This window comes from Agelaius tricolor, unplaced genomic scaffold (assembly GCF_023055355.1).
Source record: "Agelaius tricolor isolate 1412-34295 unplaced genomic scaffold, bAgeTri1.0.p SCAF_15, whole genome shotgun sequence".
Lineage (NCBI taxonomy): Eukaryota > Metazoa > Chordata > Aves > Passeriformes > Icteridae > Agelaius > Agelaius tricolor.
In genome coordinates this window covers 13,355,155-13,377,875 of record NW_027269275.1, presented here as the reverse complement: position 1 = coordinate 13,377,875, position 22,721 = coordinate 13,355,155, and the positions used below count along the sequence as shown (strand labels likewise).

Below are 22,721 nucleotides of genomic sequence, written 5' to 3'. Positions count from 1 at the left end.
AAATGCAATGTAAGGAGACAGTGTGGCTGATAGCAGCATAGTAGGTAACACAGAAAAAGCTATGTCTGAACAACACACAATTGAGTGCCATTAGCACTGTCTGTGTACTGATAAGAGCATCTCCAGAGCTATTTTCACAAAGGCAGTTCTTAAACACTTCCTTTTATGTATTTAGGCTTGTGTGAGTCACATTTTGTGCTCAGTTAAACTTTCTCCTCATTGCTCAACATCTGGGATAATGACAGTGCCTGCTTCTTTACATAGATATCTCAAGATCTTCATCTGGAGATCTCGAGTCACTTGATAGGTGGGCGAATTAAGGCATTAGAGGTGAAGCCATATGCCCAAAATCATCACTTAGAAGGCCAAAGGCAAAGCTGGAAGAGGCACCCAGTCCTGGCTTCTGCTTGCCAGACAAGGGAGACTGAGTTCGGATAATATTTCTTTTAACAGTTTTTGCTGTGATTGGTAAAATTCGAAGAAGAGGGGGTTTAAAATAAAAACTGCATACTTCTATTGCCAAAACATGTATGGATAGCATAGAATCATAGGGATGTGTACCTGCTGCAATCATCACCACTGTCCCAAATAACCAGCATGAAAACCAAGCAGCCTTCTGGGATAATCTGTTTAATTCTCTAACAATTGTGTAGCTCAGGCTCCATTGCATCATTTGGAGGCATAATTTGTTCTGATGTTCTGAAGTTTCATTTCATATTATTTTTACTAGAAAAAAAAAAAACAACAAAAAAACAACCAAACCTGTATTCCCCTGCTTAATGGAAAGAATTTAAACAGGTTTTCAATTCATTAGGATGTTGTGTACCAAGGTCATTGATCAGAGACAAGCTTTGCTACACCAGAGTCTTGAACCTGGTATCACACTGCACTTTCATATTTGCACATTTGTGACCTTTTTATGATCAAAAAGTGGCTATCAAGTGCCAGAATGATGTATTCAGGTGGATGTCCTAGGCTGTACAGGCCATGCTTTTGGGGAGAAGCAGCACATGTATGTATGTTATTGAAACAAAGGCTGCTCATGTGTGAAGCACACTGCTCACAACCAGAGGCAGCCCAGGGTGTCCAAATCACACAGCTGGGAAAGGATGGCTGTGTCTACTGGCTTTTCATGTTGGCCATGAAGACTTAGGTACTGTGTTGCACTGTAGAAGTAACCCAGGCTGAAGCAGAGGTGTGGATACAGCTTCTCCAGTGTGACAATAGTTGTCACTGGGATGCTCACAGTGGAGGCTGAGAACTTGGGCTTCAACAGCCTCAGTGAGGGAAGGGTCCTGGCTCCTGGCTGAGTACTCCAAATGCTTTGAGTTATTTTGAGTAGCACCTGCAGGCATCTTCTTTTAGGAAAAAAGGCTCCAGCTTTGGCATCTGGAATGAAGAGATGCATCTGTTTTGTTGCCTGGTTTAGAGAGAAGAGACATGAGGTGCTGTTTCCTCCCTCATACCTGCCATGCTTGGTGTTTTTTAAGTGGTAGCAGGCAACTTCCCACTCATAATGCAAAATTGGATTGTTTTGTTTAACTGTTGTGGTATGGCTCTTATCTCTGTGTGCTAGGTAAGATGTTTAGCTATCAACTTTGGACTTGGCCAAGTCCTCAAAGCTGCACATTGTTGCCTCTGGAGTTCCTACATCCATCTCTGCATAAAGTGCTTCCACTTTATTTAGTGCTTCCACAGACATGAACTGATTCTGATGGCTCATGGTCCTTTTCATTGCCCACATCCTTCACTTGGGTTATTTTGGGAGTCCTCAGATAGGATAAATCTTTATGCTGATGTATGCAGGCTAAACATGAAAGGCTGCTCTGGGGGTGAGCTGCAGTATTTCAGGATGATTTCTGCATGTGACTATGGGTCCATGAACTGATCAGCAGTTCCCCCCCCACTGGTGGGGTGACTCCCATGAAGATATTCTGGCTGGGAGCATCAGTTGTAGTAGCAGGGAAATGAAAATTAGTCTGGGCAAAAGAGCAATTAATTTGTTCAATTCCTCCCCCTTCCCCCCTCTCTCCCCCCCCGGCTTTGTAGTACCCATAAGCACAGACCTTGCATAAGTGGATTGCATTTCACACCTAATGTGCATAATTATATCTTGCAAACAGTTTATTAATGGATCTATAATCACAGAGTAGCTTGTACATACATAATGCTGGTGTTTGATTATACTGCAGCTGCCATAGATCAATGGATACACAGGAGTCTGGCTTATTAGTGTCTCACACGTGTGGAGTCTAGAGAACAATATAACACCAGTGCCACGCAGTTGCTCATCAAATGCTGCTACCTAGGGGAAAGCAGAGGCTTTAAAGATGTGGCAAAGAAGGGTTATAGAAAGAACAGTACCTAACAGGACTTGGAACTTGAAGAAAGCTCCCTTTCTCAAAAACATTCCATCTGTAAATCCTTCAGTGATGTTCTGTCTCAATTATCAATGCACTGTAAACATGCTAGATCTTATTTTGGAAAGGGATCTGTTCTGAGAATTCAGAGAGCAGCATGCCTACAAGCTTGACCATTTCTGTTTTCTGGAGGTGACTCACCCAGAGACTGATGAACAGCTTAAGTTCTTGTGAGTCAACAAACCAGGGATCTGCAGACTGAGTTAAGCCTACTAAAATCTGAGCAGCCTGAACCAGGGTGAAATGGTTTGTGGAGATATCACCAAGATGCCTTTGGGAAGCAGTTGCATTTGGTTATGCACAAGGAAAAAGGTTCTAGCTTGTTTTGGTGTGTTGTGCTACAAGCAAATAAAAAAGTTTGGTGAGCTGCAGAATTCCCATGAGATTGCATCCCATCTCTCACACGTTAACCTCAGCTTTCCTCTCATGTCCCCCAGCTACCACCTGCAAAGCTGCCTCTGATCTGTGTTGACTCTCTGGCTGGTGGCCAGCGACTCTGGCCAAACAGGGTAAATAACTGCAAATTATGCTCTAGACTTTCTTGCAGCAAAGACATTATTACTTTGTGTGCCTCTCCTCCATCTAGTTAGGAAGAAAAAAAATAAGAACTTCACTGTCTTTAAGACTCTAATTGTCTTGTTAAATGCTGGGGGCTGAGACAGGTATAGAAAGGAAGAACTGCTGCGATTTTATAGCTTTTCCTGATGAGAAAACATGTCTAAAATAATTGTTTTCTTTATATGAACATGAAATAATTGGTTCCCTTTGCTAAGAAGGTATTCATTATTCAGAGCAAAAGCTCTTAGCTAGCTTAGTGTAGAGAAACTGGATAAATTCAGAAGAATAATATGATCCTGTGTCACTGTGCTCTATCTCACCCCTTCCTGCTATCCTGTTTCTGCATCAACTAACTGAGGTAACAAGCAGGGGCAGTGCCTGATCTCTTACAGACTTTCTGATAATATTGACTCACTTTATTTAAAAGAAAAACTTTGGAAAGATGAAAACTGTAGGATGACAAATGTTAAACAAAGAGCTGCAAGGGGGAAAGCAGTCAAACTTGATATTGTTTCCAAAGTCTTGAAAAATATATGCCAAGGTCAAAATACAAAACTTGCTAGGTGATTACATCTCCTGTTTCTTATTTTAGGGCTTTACAACCACTCATCTTGCTTTTGACCTTGGTAATTTTTTTTTTCTTTTGCAAACTGTTGTTTGGAAAAAGGCACAGTCAGTTTCAGGGCTGAGGAGGTAGAACTGGATAGTGAAAGATTATTGGAGGTCAAGAGAGCAGATTTCTACCTTATGAACTTGGCAGCTCTCCTGCAGGCCTACGCTCCTGGTATTGATCTTGCTGTAAGATGAATAGTGATATGGATTTTTTTTAAAATGTCTTATTTTGGGACCTTTTAAATGTGGCTGACATTCACGAAAATTTCACTTAAGGGTTGATATTAATCTAAATGGATCAAGACAATACACAATATTTTATGTTTTCAAGCTCGGTGTATTTTCTTTTCAGACTGAAAAAGCCCTTTTAAAGCAGTTCTTTTAATGCTTTTAACTTCTGGATTTACTTATATATTTGCAATACATACCAAAAATCAGAAGAAACAGTTTAAACAGTTGTCTGCACTTTTCCTATTGTTCAGAAAAGTATTAAGTTTCTCATAGCATATCTTCTACATTTAGAAGAAAAGTCCAAAGTTTTTTTCTGTGAAGTCTGTATACAAAAAACTAAGGGTTACAGTTACTTCACTCATTTTTTTATTATTTTGCTCATACTTGATTCAAATTATGTCTTCTGGCTCACCTTAGCATTGCTGGCTTTGATTTGCATGACTATGTGCAAAGTTAAGGTTATAATTCTGAGAGGTTAGAAAACCTCGTATCTTTATCAGAAGATCTAATATGCTCTAATATTTTAATGTTGGCAATAGGTATCATATGCTTTTTGGCTCATGCTGCCGTCCTTATGATGCTCCAGAGCTGCTAAAAACCTGGGGGACTTGGTGTAGGGAAAAAAAAAAATCCCAGAATATTGAGTTGGAAGGGACCCACAAGGAACATAGAATCCAACTCTTACAACTGCACAGGACATCCCCAAGAGACACTATGTGCCTGAGAGCATTGTCCAAACGCTTCTTGAGCTCTGTAAGGTTTGGTGCTGTGATCACTTTCTTGGGCAGCCTGTTCCATTGCCCAGCCACCCTGTGGGTGAAGAACCTTTTTCTGAAATCCAACCTAAACCTCCCCTGACACAACTTCAGGCCATTTCCTTGGGTCCTGTCATTAATTGCCAGAGACAACACATAGGTGTCTGCCCCTCCACTTCCCCTCATGATGAAGTCGTAGACAGCAATGAAGAATCGAGGTATAAAGTAGGTATGTATGAAAAAACAGATTTAGAGGCAGGTGATGTATGTCCTGCAGTGCTCTCGGATTGAATTAGCTCCTGTAAAATGTGTGCTCATGAAGAATCAAGAGTTCAGGCTGCTATGTTTCTAGCCTGAAAGTGAACTTTTCAAGCGCTGCTGCAGCGAAGCGCTGGGTTTTGGTTTTGCTCTAGACTGACACCACGACTTCAAAGACACCGAGCCACATCCTGAGGTGGTGATGGTTGCTCTTGCTCCCCTCGGGAACGGGTCCCCGCCCCGGGCAGTGCGGCTGGGCGGGCGGAGGGACTGAGCGATGGACGCGCCGCGTGTGGGGCGGCAGCCGGACAGCGGGGCGGCTCCTGTCGGCGGCGGGCTCTGCGACCACCCCTGGGCTCCTGCAGCCTTCACGCTGGCCTCGGGGACGGAGCCAGACGAGGAGGTGCGAGGCCAGCGCTGTCCCTTCCGACCTGCCCCATCCTCACCGCCACCCTCGAGGCGGGGGGACGCGGCGCGGCCACCGCCTGCTCCCCACCTGTGCGGGCCGGCGGAGCAGGTGCTGTGAGGGGAGCGCTCCCCATCGCCACCGGGGCGCGGGGGGCGGCCGCTCCGTGCCCGCCGCAGTGCTGGGGCTGCTCCCCTCGCAGCGGGGAGGCGGAAAGCGCCGAGCCGCGGTGACGGGGAGAGCGGTGACGGGGGAGCGAGCGCAGCGGCCCCGCTGCGGGCGAGCCAGCGCCCGGCCGAGGCACGCTGAGGGGCTCTGAGTCACCCCTCGCCCGCTTCCCGCCTGGCGCGGCGCATGCGCGGCGGCGGCGGCGGAGTTGTGAATGGCGCGGCTGTTCGGGCCGAGTTTACGAGCCGGGAGGAAGTCGGAGGGGAGGGAGCGGGCTGGGGGCGGGAGCGGGCGGCGGCGGCAGCGGCAGCATCGAGCTCCGGCGGCGGCTGCGGCTGCTCTGCGTGCGCCGCGGGAGGAGGAGGGACGGGAGGAGGGAAGGGGGGGCGCCGCCGGCGGGGGCTAACAAAGGGCGAGGCGAGCGCTGGGGCTGGGACAGCGCGGGGCGGGCGGGAGGGAGGGAGGGAAGGAAGGAGGGCAGCCGGCGGCGGCGGCCCCACCACCATGCCGCGGGTTGTCCCCGACCAGCGGAGCAAGTTCGAGAACGAGGAGTTCTTCAGGAAGCTGAGCCGCGAGTGCGAGGTAAGGCGGCGGTGGCGGCGGGGCTCCCCCTTCTCTCCCTCCCTCCCTCCGCCCGCCGTGGGTAAAGTTTCCGCGGGCCGCGGAGGGGCCGGGGCAGCTCCGCGCCTCCTCTCAGCTGCGGCAGGAGCCGAGCCGGCGGCACGGGGAGGCGCAGTCAGTGCACTCCGCTGCCCCCTTATCGCCGGGATTGGCCCCTCCTGATTGCGCGCCCTGTTCCCCGCAGATTAAATACACCGGCTTCAGGGACCGGCCGCACGAGGAGAGGCAGGCCCGCTTCCAGAACGCCTGCCGCGACGGCCGCTCCGAGATCGTAAGTGGCGCCGCGCTTCCCTCGGTGCCCGCCGGCACCGGGCCGGGCCGCGCTCGGCTCGTCAAATAAAAGTTTGGGGGAAGCCGTCGGGGCAGCGAGCGCTGCGCGATGCCCAAGCCCGAAGGCTCGGGGCCGGGACGGTGCCTGGGGCCGGTCGGAGCGGTGCCGTGAAGGAGAGTTTTCCTGAAGGAGGGGAATGACATCGGCTGCCTTTCAAACGCCGAGGGAAAGGAGGTTTTGGTGGGCAGGCGGCGTTTCTGTCAGCCGTAGCAATAGCGCCTTTGCAGTCGGAGGTGTCGGCTCGCTCCCGAGCGGGGACAGCGGTTGTCCGGAGCGCCGGGGTGACAGGGAAGGAAGGAAAAGCCCCGGCAGTGGGAACGGGCTGCGCTCCTTCCCTGGGCACGTGCTGCAGCTACGAGCTGCTTGTTTCAATATTCAGCTTCTTTTCTTTTCTTCTCTTTTTTTTTTCTTTCCGGAAACAGTAGCTTTGAGAAATGAGTAACATTGTTCAGAAGGCGCTTGCTTAAAGTCCTGAGTGAGCTGTTTGATTTGTGTGTGTTTGTGAACTAAATCAAAGGCTTTTAAAATTAGGCTTTGAAACTTGCAACTTCAGCTCCGTTTTTCTCATTCATTAAGGTTAGTTACAGACTACTGTCGCCCTCTGAAATAAGAAGTGAGGTGAAGTATGGCTCAGAGTAATCAAGAACTGACTATTTCCTGGTTTGAATTCTGCTCTAGGTTGCTTCTATAGAATTAATATTCAATAGCATTGTTAAGTTTGTAACCCTACAATTAAAATGCAGAAGTAACCTCTTTTTCATTTACAGTATGTAGTGAAAGATAAGGTAAAATAGAAAACAAACCCCACTTCCACCAAGTTTGCTTTTACGAACATTCTTTAATTTCACGTAGCATACATACTGCTAGTCAGTTCACAATGAAATTATTCTTATGCACATCCAAAAAATACTTGAATACCAGTTACTGTAACTGATCTTGTTCTTTTGCTTTTGTCAGTAAAAGAAGACACACTCAAGAACACAGCTACCTTTTACTGAGTAACTTTATTTTAGCTAAATCTAATCTCTGCTTGTTACCTCTTGTTTTAGAACCTGTAATATTATTTTACAAGAGGCCTCCTGTAGACAGGTTCTTAATTTGACTATTTTTTTGGTATTCATTTTTCTTTGTCCATGTTTGCTTCCTTTAAGAAAACACCAGGGAAACAATGGGTAGGTAAGGAAGACATAGTTTGCTAGCATTGGAAGTTCCTGTACAGGTGAAAGTGCATAATATACCCAAATCCCTGCCTAAAGAACAAAATGACCATGTAGCTTATAACTAGCTTTCTAATGCAGCCTGTGCAGTTATATAAATGGGAAATCATTGTAGTTCCACCTTTGTACTTCTGTGCCTGCTGCTGCCTTTTTTGCCAGAACTTCATCCCTTGGAAGCAAGCAGTGATGCATGTTCTACATATTTTCACTCTACTTAATTATAAAACGGGCTCTATATTTCTTCATCTGAAACATCTGGTTTTGTTTTGTGAACAGGGCATGAGTAGTCAGGTTTATTTAGAAATGTACTGTATGTAATGACTGATGTTAAAAAGAGCTAGTAATTTTACTTCTTTTTTTTTGGTCTTGAATGTTTTTCCAGACATCAAGGATTTATTCTTTTATCTCCAAAGGGAGCCTTTGCAAATGACCTTACATATTTTGAAGCAGAAAAAAAACCCCAGAGAACAGCTCAGGGATTTAATGTAGAGCCGGCAGTAAGTTGTTGGTTACGTGTGTCAAATAGCTCTTGATTGAATAAAGGAAATAATTAGCAATATTACTGAGAAGTAAATGTGAAGTGTATTGAATAAGATTTCATGTTTACTGGCAATGCTTTGATAACTTAAATAACCTCACATGTTTGGTTTGCTTTGGAAGGTACTTGTATTTACGTTGTCTGTGTGTGGGTCAGGTCACCCTTGTACTACCTGATAAGCCTTTTGCAAAATTTGTGGCATAAATGTCTGATAGCTTTTCAGACTGAGCTTTAAAAGGCTCTGCAGACAAAACTAGAGTTTTCTTACTTTCAAGTTTAAAACCAAACTAGTGGTGTGATTTTTTTTTTAATCATTATTGTTATTTTTTATTTAATTTGTTTGTTATTTGGTGGAAATTAAGGGCTTCCACGTAGTTTTATGTGGTTATTAGCAGGACTGTTCTCAAGTTTTTCAGTATTGACCTGTGATTTGATTTAAGAAGCATATGGGTACTTTAACTGGATGGTTTTGTCTCTTCAAAGGGAGGGAACAGGCTTCAAAAATCCAGAGAACAAATATCTACATAGCTTTTCATGATTTAAATGGTGCCTGCCTGACTGTATGAGGATGTGGAATTTGTGTACTTTTATCATCTTCTTTTCTCTGATATTTTCTCCCTGTTTTCATGGCCCTCTAGCACACATTGGGGGTGGAAGCAGGAAGGCAGGGGCACTTCACTGTCTTGCTGGGTTTCCCAGAAAGCAAGTACAGTCCTTTTGACCCAGAACTGGACTGGTCCATAGAGCTTCAGTGGTCAGCTGGTTTACTCTCAAAGCTCTCACTCCTTGATATTTGAAATGTATAAATTAAGGAGTATAAAACACATATTTACTAGAGATGCTCGGGGGTAGGAAAACAGTTCTTGAGCAGACTAAATGGTGAAGACTCAGAGCCACAAATATTTGGAGATGGATATATTTTCTTTTGTTGATACTAAATAGCATCCCTTGCTAAAGCAAAGGGGTAACAGGAGGTAGTGAACCTGATAATGATGGTCTGTAGCTCTGACAGACTTGATGCCTCCTATTTGTGCAAGTGTAGCCTTGATGAAACTTCTGTTACGTGGATTGAAATGTTTGTCTTTGCAAACAAATATTAATGCACCAATACAGTATTCTTCTGCCATTACTAGGACTGGTTTGTTAATTTTAATGATGTTGAGAATGTGCTTACAGGAGACAAAATAAGCAAACAAAAACAGCAACAAAAAATTTAAAATCTGTTTTTAAGAATAGCCTGGAACCAAAACTGATTGCAGAGCATTAGTCTCCTTTGGTGGAGGGGGGGAAGAGCCAAGACAAAGCACTTCTTCTTTCAAAATGGGAGGTATTAATCCTGTGACAGTGGTGCAGTCCATGACTGGAACTATCTTAAATAACATGTAGCTATAGTGTCACAGGTAGTAGTACAGTTATACCATGAAGTGTCTGAATTCTGGGTTGCTTGAAAGAAATCTGCTTGTCAGGAAATTCCAACTGTTAAAGTAGTAGTTATATAGCTTTTAAGAAAAACTATATTCTAGATTAATGGCCATTTAAATCTGAGCGATCATGGTAATAAAAACTGTTGTTTGATTGCAACAAATTGTGTTTAACCCTGGGATTTTGATAGGAGTGGTATGCTGTGAGCCTGTGTGAATATTCATATGCTTACAGGACAGCATGCTCACCTGTACCAGAGAAAACTATAAATACTGTGAATCTGACTTCTGATTGCAAAAATAATTTTTTATTTAATGTCCAGGAATTGCAGTACTCATCATTGCTTGGAGTTAAGATATATTAACAAATACAGGGAGTTTATAAGGAAAACTGAATCCCATTTTAATTTGAAATTGTAGAAAATTGTTTGCTTGAAACCAATGCGTGCTTTTCCTAATAGTTTCAGGTCAATCCCTTTAATGATTTTACAAAGGGCTGCAGCTGAGAGGAATTCCTACAGTTGTCTTTTCTCACTGACACAGCATCTGCTGATCTGGGTATCACTGGTGTCTTAATGTGGCATGAGGACTTTGTCCTGTGCAGCTTGATTGAACTGTGTATTGATGCTGCATGCCAGCAGATGATAAAATAGGAATATTTATCCTTCAGTTAAGTGTCTCTCTAGGTATAATTAGATTGTGAAAGGAAACAAATCCTTTTCTGTCAAAAACAGTTGTCCTTAGTAATGGGTCTAAGGAGTTAATTTTCCTTCAGCAGTACTATTAGAGATAGGCAGCCTCTTTGAAAAGCACGGACAGTTTTTAACGTTGCAGGTACTAAGTTGGTGCAGGGTATCCAGACAGAACTGAAAGGACAGATTCTAATGTCAGCAAAACTGATTTGAAAGAAGTATTGATTCCATGTTGTATTTTATATCCGAAGCAGCCAATGGCAAATGTTGTCAAAATGGAATCAGATGTTTGTAACTTAATACTTAAGAAAAATGATGAGTGCATGTTTTTGACTTTAAGTATTCTCTATGCTGCCTGGCTTAAGACATAAACTGATGTAAAAATAAATGACTGCCTGCATAATTTATGTAATGTCTTGCTCCCTGATCCTGTTTGTATTGATTTTTCTAAAAGGCTTTTGTGGCCACAGGAACCAATCTGTCTCTCCAGTTTTTTCCGGCCAGCTGGCAGGGGGAGCAGCGACAGACACCGACCCGGGAATATGTTGACTTTGAAAGAGAAGGAGGCAAGGTAAGGAGGAAATTGTTGAAACTGAAAGAATTTTTTTGTTGTTGTGCTTATGGTCTTACTCGTATGGACTGCACGTATGATGTGAGATTTGTAATATTTCACACCTCCATGCAGGTAGGTAGTGATGTGAGTGCACGTGAAAGATGGTAAGATAAAATATTGCTTTGTTTTAAAGCATGGTGATGTTTAGGCAAATGGAAGAATTGGGAAATGTGGGCAGTACTGGTGGCTTTGCATTATTTTGAAAAAGAGAAATATTTCTGCTGTCATGCTATGATAAAATTTTGGGGAACAGTCTAAATTTCGTGTTGTGTAGGTGCTTCTGAAGAAATTAGACTTTGGCCAATGAATTGTGGTAGACTAATGAAAATTTGCATTTTCAGCAGGTTATTTCATTGTGTCTTTGGATGCCATTTGGTACAGCAAGCAGTCAGTGTGCTCTAAGTGGAATGAATCTTTTTCTCAGTTTCACCATCAGCTACAATCTAGAAACAGCATCACCACTTTCAGAATTGATTTCTGAATCTCTTTTTTCTGAGGTGGTTGTCCCATAGGCTGATATTGAAAGCTCAAATTCCCTAGTGGCAGTGATGATTACTGTGAAGCTGTATTAGATTTAAAGTCAGAAACCTTGCTTAGTCTCATCAGAATAAAGTTACTGAAATCACCTACAGCTGGTTTGGTTTTACAGGAAAAAGAAAAACATACCTTTAAAATATAGATGCTGTCTCTTATCTGTGCTCCTGTGGGTGCTCTGGGACTGATCCAAAGATCACTGAATTCAGTAGGAGACTTTCTTCAGAACTCTCTTCAGTGGGTGTATACCAGCACTTAAGCCCTCATAGTTTCTCTGTTTCAGGCTAATTTTTGTGTTTTTTTTTTTTATTTTTAAAAACTTTTAATGGACTACAAAATCCTTCCTTTTGCCTACATTTTTTTTACCTGCCCTTGTAACAAGAAACAGCTAATGCTACCAAGCCTACCAGGCTGGAGGAAATACTTGAAGCATATTCAGGTTTAATGGCATATTGGGTCTTTTAAATGCTGCTAGGTGGAAGATAAATATTTCCTATAGTGGGAAAACTTGATTGGAAGAAAAAAAAATTCCTGAGGGCAGTTATGGTATGTGGAATTCAAGTTAATGAGTTTTTTTGGAAAAAATTGTTTTCCATTTAGTCCTGTGAGGCTTGCAGAAGTTTGACAAATTGGGGGAGAAGTGAAGTTGGCTGTCTGGGTACTGACTGCTTTGCTAAGGAAACTGAATTGAATCTGGCTCTTACTGAAAAATATTGATTCTGGCTCACAATTGAATGAGGAATTTTTCTTGTAATGTGTAAGAAGACTGAAGTCTCTTTTCTTGCCAGTTCAAAACTAATTTTATTTACTCCTATGATTTTTTTTAACTTTGTTTTCTCTGAATGAATTCTTAAAGTACTGAACTACTTCATCCATTTTCTTGTGTTGTCTTAATCATGTAAGAGCATGGTAGGTATGCTGGATATTAAAATAGAACATGAGCCTCATTAATGAATGCCACTCCTTCTTTTATGTGTGTTTACAGTAAATTCTAGACTGCTTCACTGAAATATTTAGAAGAATTCCTCTGAATGAGGCTAGAGGTGGACAGACAGATAAATGGGAATAATGCTATGCTCTGATATGAGCAAATCACAAATTCACTGTTGTAATCAGCCCTCACTTGTGTAAATCACTGTGCTCTGCACAGAATTAAAGTGCTCTGAAAGTCAGCCACTCCCATGATTGGAGCAGAGGAATGAGCAGTGGGAGAATGTTTTATGTTATCAGCGGAAACAGTTCAAGCCTTTCATATGAATTGTCTGAGATTGTTCTCTCTAGATTTTTGTCATTTGGCTTAATTAAGAATTTCTTTCACAGGCTTCAGCAGTCCCTTAAAACCATGTGATTTTTTGTAGCTCTGTGCAACATTGTTTTATGAGCTTTGATTCTTGAGGCAGTGCATAATGTGTGTTTGTTCATCACTGGATTTATGCCAGTGAGGCATGTTTTTAATTATATGAATAAAAAAAGGCTAAGGGGGAAGCTGTCAGTTAATAATTATCTTAAGCATTAGTTTGAGATCTAGAATGTAGATAAACTTACCAACATTAGAATATTTTTATTCTGGAATTCTGCTTCTGTGTTTGGCTAAACAATGATGGCCCAAAATAGTTTATCCAGATTTGAAGTATGTCACTATTGTGCTAAAGCAGTTTTGTACAGAGATTGACAAAGCTACCAGTGCAGCATCTGCTAGAATTGCTGCTTAAGTGATTGAATTTTAGAAAGAGCAACACTCTTGTGAAAGTTGGGATTCTGCAAATACATACTTCATAGGCTTGAGGTTTTTCAATCTGGTATTTCTTAACTGAAGGGTTTTTTTTTTATATGCTTAATTTGCCTTTTAATTTGATGCATCTGATGTTCACAATGGGTGGGTAGGCCTCTGGTGGATACCCTGTCTTCATTAATCCAAAAATTGGATGGCTCACTGTATGCTTAATGTTTCTGCTCATTTTAAACTCAAGTTTACATTTTTTTTGAGATAACTTTAGCATTCTGTGCTGCCTTTGACCTGCAGCAAATTTAATTGTGTATTTGAGCAATTTTTCAGGTTTGTCATAGTAGAAGAAAAAGCAGCACTAAAAATAGGTCCCTAGATCGTAAAAATGATGGAACATTGTATTTCATTGGGATTGTGGGTGTGTGTGGGGTGTGTCAGATGCACTGTGTGTCCTGTTTCTTGGGAGTTGAACCATACCAGGGCTTTCTGATCATCTGTGTTGTTAGCTAATGTCCAGAGTGTTTTTATTTGTTTTTTGGTAAAGAATAAATGAATAGATGTTAAGAAATTGAAAGATAGGCAGTGTAGTAGTCTAATGTATTGCCTGAAATATTAGTTAATTAAACCTTGCAATTAAATGGAGAGCTTTATTTTCACCTTGGTTTTCTGGTATCATTTATGACTTAGGCTAGTTTTATTGTGATTAATGAAATTCTGTAATTTTTATTTCAGTTTTGTACTGATGACGTACGAACTAAAGGCTGAGCTGTGTATGGACTTCAGCACTTCTTAAAATCTAGTATTTTTCCAAGTCCCTTTGTTTCGTTAAGAACTGTCTGATCAACTTTCTTTGCATGATTCATTTTGTATGCTTACTTCTTAGAGTAAGATAAGTTTTCATTTCTTATTCAAGATGTTTCTTTAGATCCACTCTTTCTTACTGGAAAGAACATTAGTTCTCAGATATTCTTTTTCACTGTTTAAATACCAGTCACTGATGAGGTCTGTGAAGTTGTTTTACTTCCCCTCCCCTTTATAATAAAATTCTCCATCTCATTCTAGTGCAGCTTTACTTCCTGTCTGTTTTTTGGTGGCAGCTGCTCGTAAACCAGAGTCTTCCACACGGGTTTATCTCACTCTAATACACCATGAACTCTGCAGCTTTGGAGGAAAGCACATCAGACAGGATTTAAATTGATTCAGATTGCCTGCTGTGCCACATGTGATGTGGCTAGGATTTCTACTCATTAACCACTAACTTTGTTCTAGCCATAACTAAAGATTTTCAGTTTTCTTCCTTAAGATGCTGACTTTCTACTTGCACAGTTTTTTGTCAAAACTAGATTTTATTTTGCTTTAAGTTGGTGTTAACTGCTTGGATGAATATTAAAAAAAAAATCTTTGTTATGCTGTGGGTGTTACAGCAGGAACAGAAGTGTGATGAAAAATAGTTTTTATTAAAATACAGCACCTATTCAAATAGCAGCCAATAGAACCAGCTTTCCACTTTTCCTGAGCAGTCTTAAACAATTGTTACCCTCCTGTTCATACCTTTTTGGGTATGTGATGACCCCAAAGCCTTGTGGTAGCTGGGAGAGGTCCTTCTGTGAGGAGCAGCAGGTGGTCAGGGAAGGGGCTGGGCTGTCTGTGTGCTCAGAGCCTTCGATTTACTTTTGCCTGCTCCAGCCAAGGGAAGTGGTGTTGTCCTGGTGAAACCCACATCACTGTTCTTGCTTTTGATCTTTCTCAGGCTTTTCTGAGAGCTTTAAACAAGGAGGTCAGTGTGTGGTTATTCTCACAGCAGACAAATGGGTTTGGTGGTGTGTCCAGTTTGTACCCAGCCTGGCTAAAGAGATTGATTTTTTTATTTTTTTTTTTCCCCTTGGAATTGCTTGGTGGGAATCTTGTAAAGGCTTTGTCAATGAGAAGAATCCACTTTTCTTGATGATCCCCTTGATCAGTTTTCATCCAGGATCATCTATATGGTTTGAGTGAAATACTGGTTTTCTATAGATGCTTGTGATTGTAGAATTTTTGTGTTTTTGCTTAAAAGTCCTTTAGCTGGCAGAAACTTCTGTTTCTTTTTCTTTCTAGTATTTTTCCCAGCAACATCCTTTGTTTATGCTCCTAAACCCATTTTTGCTTTAGAGGAGAGTGAAACTTTTTCTCTTTTTTTTGTCTAGATACTTGAAATTGTTCTTCCTTATGAGCTGCTGTTGCATAGAGGAGAGCTGTTTAATCCAAACTCTGTCTGAAGCCACAGTCATAGTGTACCTGTGCTTATTCACTTTACCTCCCAGTCAGGAGATGCCTCTATGTGCATACAGTTTATACACTGTGAACAGTTAGAGCTTGGATTTTGAGGAGAGAAATCTTTAGAGGACGTAGACTGGACACGTTGTCCTGGCAGGCAGCCCCTGGCTGGGTTTGGACAGTTGTTCCTGCAGAGTGATTTATCCTCAGTGCCCTCTGCCACTGGAGTGTGAGTCACCCCAGGCACCTCTCATGTGACAAGGAGCCACAGCCTTTCCCCTGGAATCCTTTCACCCCCCAGTCCTCCAAAATCCTTTTGGGACTGCCCACGGGCTGGTCCCTGTGACACAGTGCAGGCTGTGCCGATGCCATTTTGAAACAATGCTTGGGAGCAGTGCTTGCAGCACGGCTGTGCAAGCACTTCAGGGCTGCTGTCAGTAAACCTGCTCCTGCTTAGCCTTTATTATGTATTCTAAAAGCAGTTATTCAGTCATACTACCTTGAACTCTTTCCAGTGGCTTAAATGCACTTGTTTGAGTTGTATAGACAAGATTTCAAATATACCCATGTCATCATCCTAAAGTTTCCCAGAAGAGGAACAAAATTGGAGTTAGTGAGCTAAATTTTGCATTTGGGAAGCAGCTATATATAAGGACAGATGAGTGGTGTGTGGATGAAAGCAGTACTTGAGATCTCTGCAGCATAGATGCTGGAAGAAGTCCAGACATTTGGATTGTTGAATTCTCTTGTTTGCCTATCAGTCTCCACTTACTAAGGAAAGTTGCTAATATTATGCTTCTTTCCTCTTCTTGTAAATGAATGACAAAAGTAAGAGAGTCATTGTTGAGAATGTCTGCTTCTTTCTGAAAATCACTTAATAATTCATATTAAAAATAAGAAAAATTCAATAAGATCATGAAACATTTGCTTCAAGAAACTGTCATTTTCTGAAAGCTACTGAAATGGTTCTTCAAGCTTTATTGTCCAAAGCACAAGTAATGAAATGAGCTCATTAGCTTGCATAATTGCAAGTTTGATGTTACTCTGTTAAGGACAATTTCCAGTCATTGCAAAGGATGTTCTCTGCAGAAGCTGATAGTTTTCTACAGAATAATTATGACACTGAAATTTTATTGAATGATGAAAGCTGAATAGTTGTTATAGTATACAAAAGACAAAAAGCTACTAACATTATTTTAAGCCTTAATGCAGCATTACTTGTTGAGCAAATGTTTGAACAGTTTTTTCCAGACTTGAATCCTGCTTAAGGGGAAGGGTGAGGCTGTTGGAGTGCTCAAGAAGGCAATGAAAGCTAAAGGGTAGAGGAAACAGCTTTTCTTGCCCCTCTCTTGCTTGGGTCAGGGTCAGTTCCTGGATGTTTTTATTACCTGCTTGCCCATATTGTCAAAATCAGATAACCTCTCTTTTGTGTCATTGAGTATACTTGCATTATTTGTTTTGAATTTTCAGTCCAAAAGGGGATTAGCAGGCTGTTTATTTGCACCCAGGCAGCATGGTGGGCAGGTGATGTGTTTTAGATAAACCTCTCTTTCTAATCCTCTGTTGCAGTTGCTAGTTGTAACTGATTTTTGCTCTGTGATTTTCTGAAAGCTTGAAAAGAACAAATTTCACAACCAATTTTGAAATTTGTCTGGAAAATATTCTGTCAACGTGGCAGAAAATGTGTCTGTTAGTTACTGAGTTTGTGAGCAGAGGCATGCATGTGTACTTGGAGCTGCAAAACCAGCAGCAATCTCCTGGCAATATTTTGCTGCAAAAGCATTATTTTTTTTAATTGTTGCAAGAAAAAAATGGGTCTTTTTTAAATACATGCCCTCTCCATTAAAAGGGAGTATAGGTTTAAAATCCAGCCATCTCTCTCTTGCAGAATTTAGTGTAAAGACAGGCTGATAAAAGACCCTGTAAAGTTTCACAGGGGAAAACCCCAGCATATATTTGCCTTTCAGATTTTTCTTGTTATGCTCCTTGCATTTTTGTTGATTTTCAGTTCCAGCTCTGTGGTTGGTTTTGTGTTTTGAAGGCAAATGGATAGAGCCTGAGCATGACATGCATTTCTCTTTGGGAGTCCCTTCTGTAGTGACAATGTGAAAACTAGAAGCCGTCTACTTTTTGCTTTGTACTGGGGCTTTTTTGGTGGTTTTGGTCAAGTCTGGTTCATGTTTTCTGCTTAGTTGAAAAATTGCAGCATTTGGAATGATGAACTGTATCTGGAGACTTGGTTATTAGATGATGAGTATAATTTCTGTGCAGTAACATTTTAGTATTTTTTTTATCTGAGCTTTAAGCATATGTACTGACCAGTGATCTTAATCCAGGAATAAAATGCTCCACAGATTTTAATCACATTTGTTCTGACATCCTTACTGCTTCATATCTGTTCTTACTTAGAGACTTGGTTTTTAGTTAAGTGAAATAGCAACCTGCATAATTTAATGAAACATTGATCTGCTTTTGAAAAGGAGTCATGATTACATAGTTGAGCTAACTATGCAGAAAAAAACCTAACAAATGCAACCAACCAAAAAACCATAAAAATACCAGGTTTTCTACAGGGGACTTGTAAATTCTGACTCTCCAGAAAGGTTAGGAAAATTCTTCAGCTATTCCTTTTGACGTTTTAGAAACCACCCCCCCCCCCCCCCCCCACTGCAGTATTTCAGTACACAAAGCATGTTGAGAGAGGTAAAAATGGACTATGTTGCATCTCAGTGTTTACTGATATTTGTAGTAAAACCTGGTGACTTACAGAAGCGTATTTGAAAATTGAACAAAGTAATATCTGACCATGAGGTTTTGCTATGAAGTTGAAAATTGTATTATGTTCTGAGGTGTTTTTCTAGTTCTGAATTGGAGTGCATTCTTTCCTCAGCTGCAGGTGAAATGTCTGTGTGTGATCACAAGGAAGCAGAGCTGGAGGAACGGGTCCCAGGTAGAGAAAGGGTGGTGCTGGGCCCAAGGAGGTGTCCCTGGGCAGGGCTCCTGGCCTGGCCAGTGCTGTCCCAGGAGTCCCACCTTGGCAGCTGCTCAGGAAACAGCACGGGCCTGGCACAGCTGTGCCAGGGGTGCCACCCTTGAGGAACTCGAAGCTGTATTCATCTTGAAAGCCACAATTGGGTCATTTATGCACAAGTGTTTAGGAAAGGCTCTTGTTTGGTCAGAAAGTATCAATTCCCATACATTTTTGCAGAAGAGTGTAAGGTTTGAATTTTAACAAAACCTCATTCTCATATAATGGAAGAAATTCCAAGATGCAGCTTTTAAAATAGAAGATGTTTTCTTTGTGTGTTCGAAGAAGGAATAATATGTTTTAAGGGATAAGACAGAAAGATTGATACAAATTTAAAGCACTAAAAAGTCTTATTTTACTCATAGTCACTTTCTAAATGGGCTTATTTTTGGCTGTTTCTATTTATATTTCATTGCAGTTTAAATTATGTTGCAGGGTTAGCATAAGAGAGTCAAACTTTGGAAGTCAGATAAATGCTGGTTGCTTGTCATTAGTTTCTTATAAACCAATGATCAATATCTGAAATAGTAGTGTGAAGTCTTGCATGAGGTTATCAGCTTTTGCTGTGACTTCAGTTGGTGTTATACTAGTGAAGTTACTGTTCTGTTTTGTTCCCTAAATAGTTGAGGATTTTCGTGTATAGGTTCTGTTGCAAAGTTTTAGAAAAGCTTTTTTTGCTTTTTTCTCTCTTTTTTTTTTTTTCATTTCATGGATTCCTTCCTCTCTCATGCTTTGCTCCCTCTTTGAAACCCAGGCTAGAGACCCTTCTCTGTGATATGAGAGTGAGTCTTTGTATTGTGAGGGGAACACTGGGATGGGACTGATGCAACTTTACCTTTCAGAGCGGTCGTGCCACATCCCTGTGGCAAGATCACAGCATTTTAATTATGAAACCCTGTAAATTATCATATACTGTTGCTGTTAAAGGAAACAGTTGAATACATAATTTCTCATTTAAACATTTTGTACAGGTTGTTTCCTTTTACTTGCTAGTGTATGCAGAATGCCAAGAGAAGCTGGAACGATAGGTTAGCCTTACCCCATTTAACACTTTTCTTTCTTGGAGTAAGTGTTCAAAGCTGTCTCTTTCTTAGTGGTCAGTGTTTCACATATGAAATCACCAGGGAGAATGCAGTTGAAGTGTTTAAAAGTGGGGTATGATTCAGGGGAAGGTGAGATCAGAAGTGGGATGGATGGATGGATGGATGGCCGTGGCTCAGCCGAGGGGGCAGCCCGTTATGAATGGGCAGATGTGTGCGTGATGAGGCACAGGGTGAGTCAGAGCTGAGCCTCTTCTGGAAGAATGCATTCTGCTCCAGTGGGCTGGGAAAATGAAAACAGAAGGGAGGGGACTGCACCACTTCACTGGGGACTGGTGTTTCCTGGGGGGTGAAGTTGATCTCCTCGGTGGCGCTGGCTGTTGAGAGCCTGCTGATTCATGAGTTGGTGGGTGGTGAGAACTGTGTGCAATCGCTGGGGGAGGAAATGGCTTGGTTGCTGTAGGAGAAGGAGCATTTTCTGTAACTGCAGGATGTGTGGATGGAGCATACAGATAGCATTCCTCCAGCAGATCAGTTAAATACTCTGCTGGTGTGAGATAAAGGTTTACTAGATGACTAAAATAGGATGTGAAACCGAGGTTTTGTCTTGTGCTAAAATACAGTAGCTTCTTAAAAAGTAATTAGTTTGGATTTTAAAATATGAATGAATGGTGTTACAGGAGCCATGTCCCTGCCTGTTCTTAACAACAGAGAGAACTCCCAGTTAATTGGAGTTGGGGTAGAGGGTTGTTCATTTAAATGCAGATGAAAAGAAACAACAGATTAGTTGAAAGAACACAAAAGGGAAGGTGAGATACACTAAATGTTGAAGGTGTGGCACGGAGGTCTTTGAGAACAAGCCAGCGGGAGGCCGAGGAAGCACAAACACAGCTCAACAACTTAGAGCCCAGCTAAGCCTATTCATGCAGCACCTTCTCAAGTCTGTGTGTGTTTACGGTGCTGTTTGTCCTCTGTCCAGATAATCTGCCCGGAGATAAAAGTGTTTGCTCTCGCTGCTTGTTCAGTCAGCAAGCAGAATATTTGTTCTAATACTAAAAGCCTGTTTCCAATGTAAAAGTAACATGTCTGTGTTTCTCATTAAAAAATTCTAATGCCACTTTGATCTGTAGTAAGAATTTGAAATGGAAGATGTCATTTGAGATGAAATTGGTTCTGTAATAGCCACCTGAACAAAAATTTAGCTGCTATAAACTAGTAAAAATGACATTTCAGTATGTGACAGTTTGCTTAGGTCTCCTAGTCTAACAAAGCTTTGGCTGTGCCCGTGTGTGGCAAATAAGGGTGCAAAATGAGAGAACTTTCATCCTTCAACATGTGTACAAAGATTCTTAACTTATTTACACAACTGTTCACTGTCAGTGGCAGAAAAACCATACTTCCTTTGGTTTATAGGATGGACTGTATTCTGAACAGAGACTGCTGCATAATTTAGCTTTTCCTCTTTTATGTCCCTATAATGGTGTTTCTTTATGTAGCATTAAATTTGTCCACTGAATATGAATTTGGTAATTGCCTGACTTCCAGCTTCTCCTTCCTTCTGTTCTATAGTGCTTTTCACCTGTCTCTTGAATTTTACAGCACTGACTGCCAGGCATTATTACAAAAAGTACCCATAGGTGTGTGGAGGATTTATAAAATGATTTAAATGCAGGTAATCTGGGGTTAGCATAAAAATTTGAAAGAGTTGCTCTAACAAAGACATGTTTTTATCCACTTCTATAATATTAGGGAAGGGGGGGAATTTTGGGTCTTTTTAGAAATAATGCAACTTTTGCCCTTGGTCTTCTACCATCACTGTCTTGAGGCAATTTTCAGAGTAGACAATTCAGAAATTTTTTAGAAGACCACTTTGCTGGATTTTAAGGTGCCATAATAGATAATGTGTTCACAGACAGAGCAGTAATTTATTAATAATTCTGTTAAGTTCAGAAGTTGAAAGGGAACCAACATGGCTTTATCTGAAAAGAAGGAAATATGTGGTTAAACGTTTTTGGCTATAATCTTAGGTGGTTTCCATTTTCCTGAAAGAGGAGAGGGGGGAAAAGGAGTTTAAATTCCTTTCTCTAAAATAAATTAGAAAGTACCAGTATGCATTATTGTGTTTTAATGAGAGAAAAGTTCTTGCATAAGCTCATGGGGTTTCAAGATGAATGATTCCTACGTTTGAATGATTGTGTGGTAATTTCAAAACTCAGAATATCTTGAGAACGAATTCATGCTTTCAGTAGTGAAAAATGTTTGTTTATCAGAGTTTTGAAGACCTCCTGAATCTGGTGGTGCAAGGCTTCCAGGGCTCTGATTCAGGAGCAAGGGCAGACTGCTTCATCTGGAAAGGTCAGGCTGCATGCCAGAGGTTCCCAGGCTGCTGTGTCAGCAGCTCAGCTGCTGGCCGGCGTGCTCCGGGCAGATTGGAGGGATCAGGAATCACATCAGCTCTGTCAACTTGTTTCCCCTTTGACTTCTGAAGGCTTTCATAGCATTTGCAGCACTGCTTGGGCTTCCAGGTGATGCATGAGGCATCACTGAGCCTCAGCAGCTGTGTCTGAGCTACCTGCTGTTGCACTGAGGCAGGAAGTTTGTGTGTCAGGCACTGGCAGCTGCAGTGACCAAGGCAGCTGAATGGCCACTGAAACGGGTTAGTGGCACCATAATATTCCTTATCAAAGAAACAAACAGAAAGTATTCCTGGACAACTTGGAAAGCTGAGTTTTGACATCTGTGGGAAGGCCTGTGTAACTTTTGATGTCCTAGGCTGCTGTTGTGGGCCAGAAGGATAGGGGAGGTTGAGCAAGAGATAAACCCTAAGTGAAAGTCAGCAAAGTGCTTGTTTGCTCATGTATAACATAACCAGCATTGGAGTACAGGCTTTTTTGTCTTTACAGACCCATGATTATCTTATGCTGCCTTTTTATTTCCTCTCTTGAATGATTCTTCATTTGCCTTAGAAGAGAATGACAGTTCTAATAGCCTCTTTTAACTGTCTTTCACTTCTCAACTAATTAAATGCATCTATTAAATGGATGCTGCATCCTTCACTTGTTTCTTGTGAGATTAATGGGTGAAGATTGTGCTGAAGGGCTGCAGTGTACTTTGTATGTTTGAAATGTTTAATCTTGAAATGAGGGCTGTGGGAGGTGGTTTCCTGGTAGTCCACATCTTACTCATGGTGGTTCTGACACCTCTGCTCGCAGAGGCTGTTGGCCGGTGGATGTGCCTGGTGTGCTGTCCCCACGGTGTGCTGTCCCCACGGTGTGCTGTCCCCACGCAAGGCTGGGCTG

The 22,721-nt window shown here is 41.8% G+C and overlaps 1 protein-coding gene across 2 annotated transcripts in view; it reads left to right on the top strand.

The window, feature by feature from the left end:
• Positions 1 to 5,853: 5,853 nt before the first annotated feature.
• Positions 5,854 to 22,721, top strand: part of CBFB (core-binding factor subunit beta) — a 37,360-nt gene continuing 20,492 nt past the window's right edge. For both annotated transcript variants that reach the window (XM_071440476.1, XM_071440477.1), the window contains exons 1-3: positions 5,854 to 5,990; positions 6,214 to 6,300; positions 10,683 to 10,799. In XM_071440476.1, coding sequence (XP_071296577.1) covers positions 5,913 to 5,990; positions 6,214 to 6,300; positions 10,683 to 10,799 — 282 coding nt within the window. In that variant the 5' untranslated portion in view covers positions 5,854 to 5,912. The remainder of the gene's footprint in view (positions 5,991 to 6,213; positions 6,301 to 10,682; positions 10,800 to 22,721) is intronic.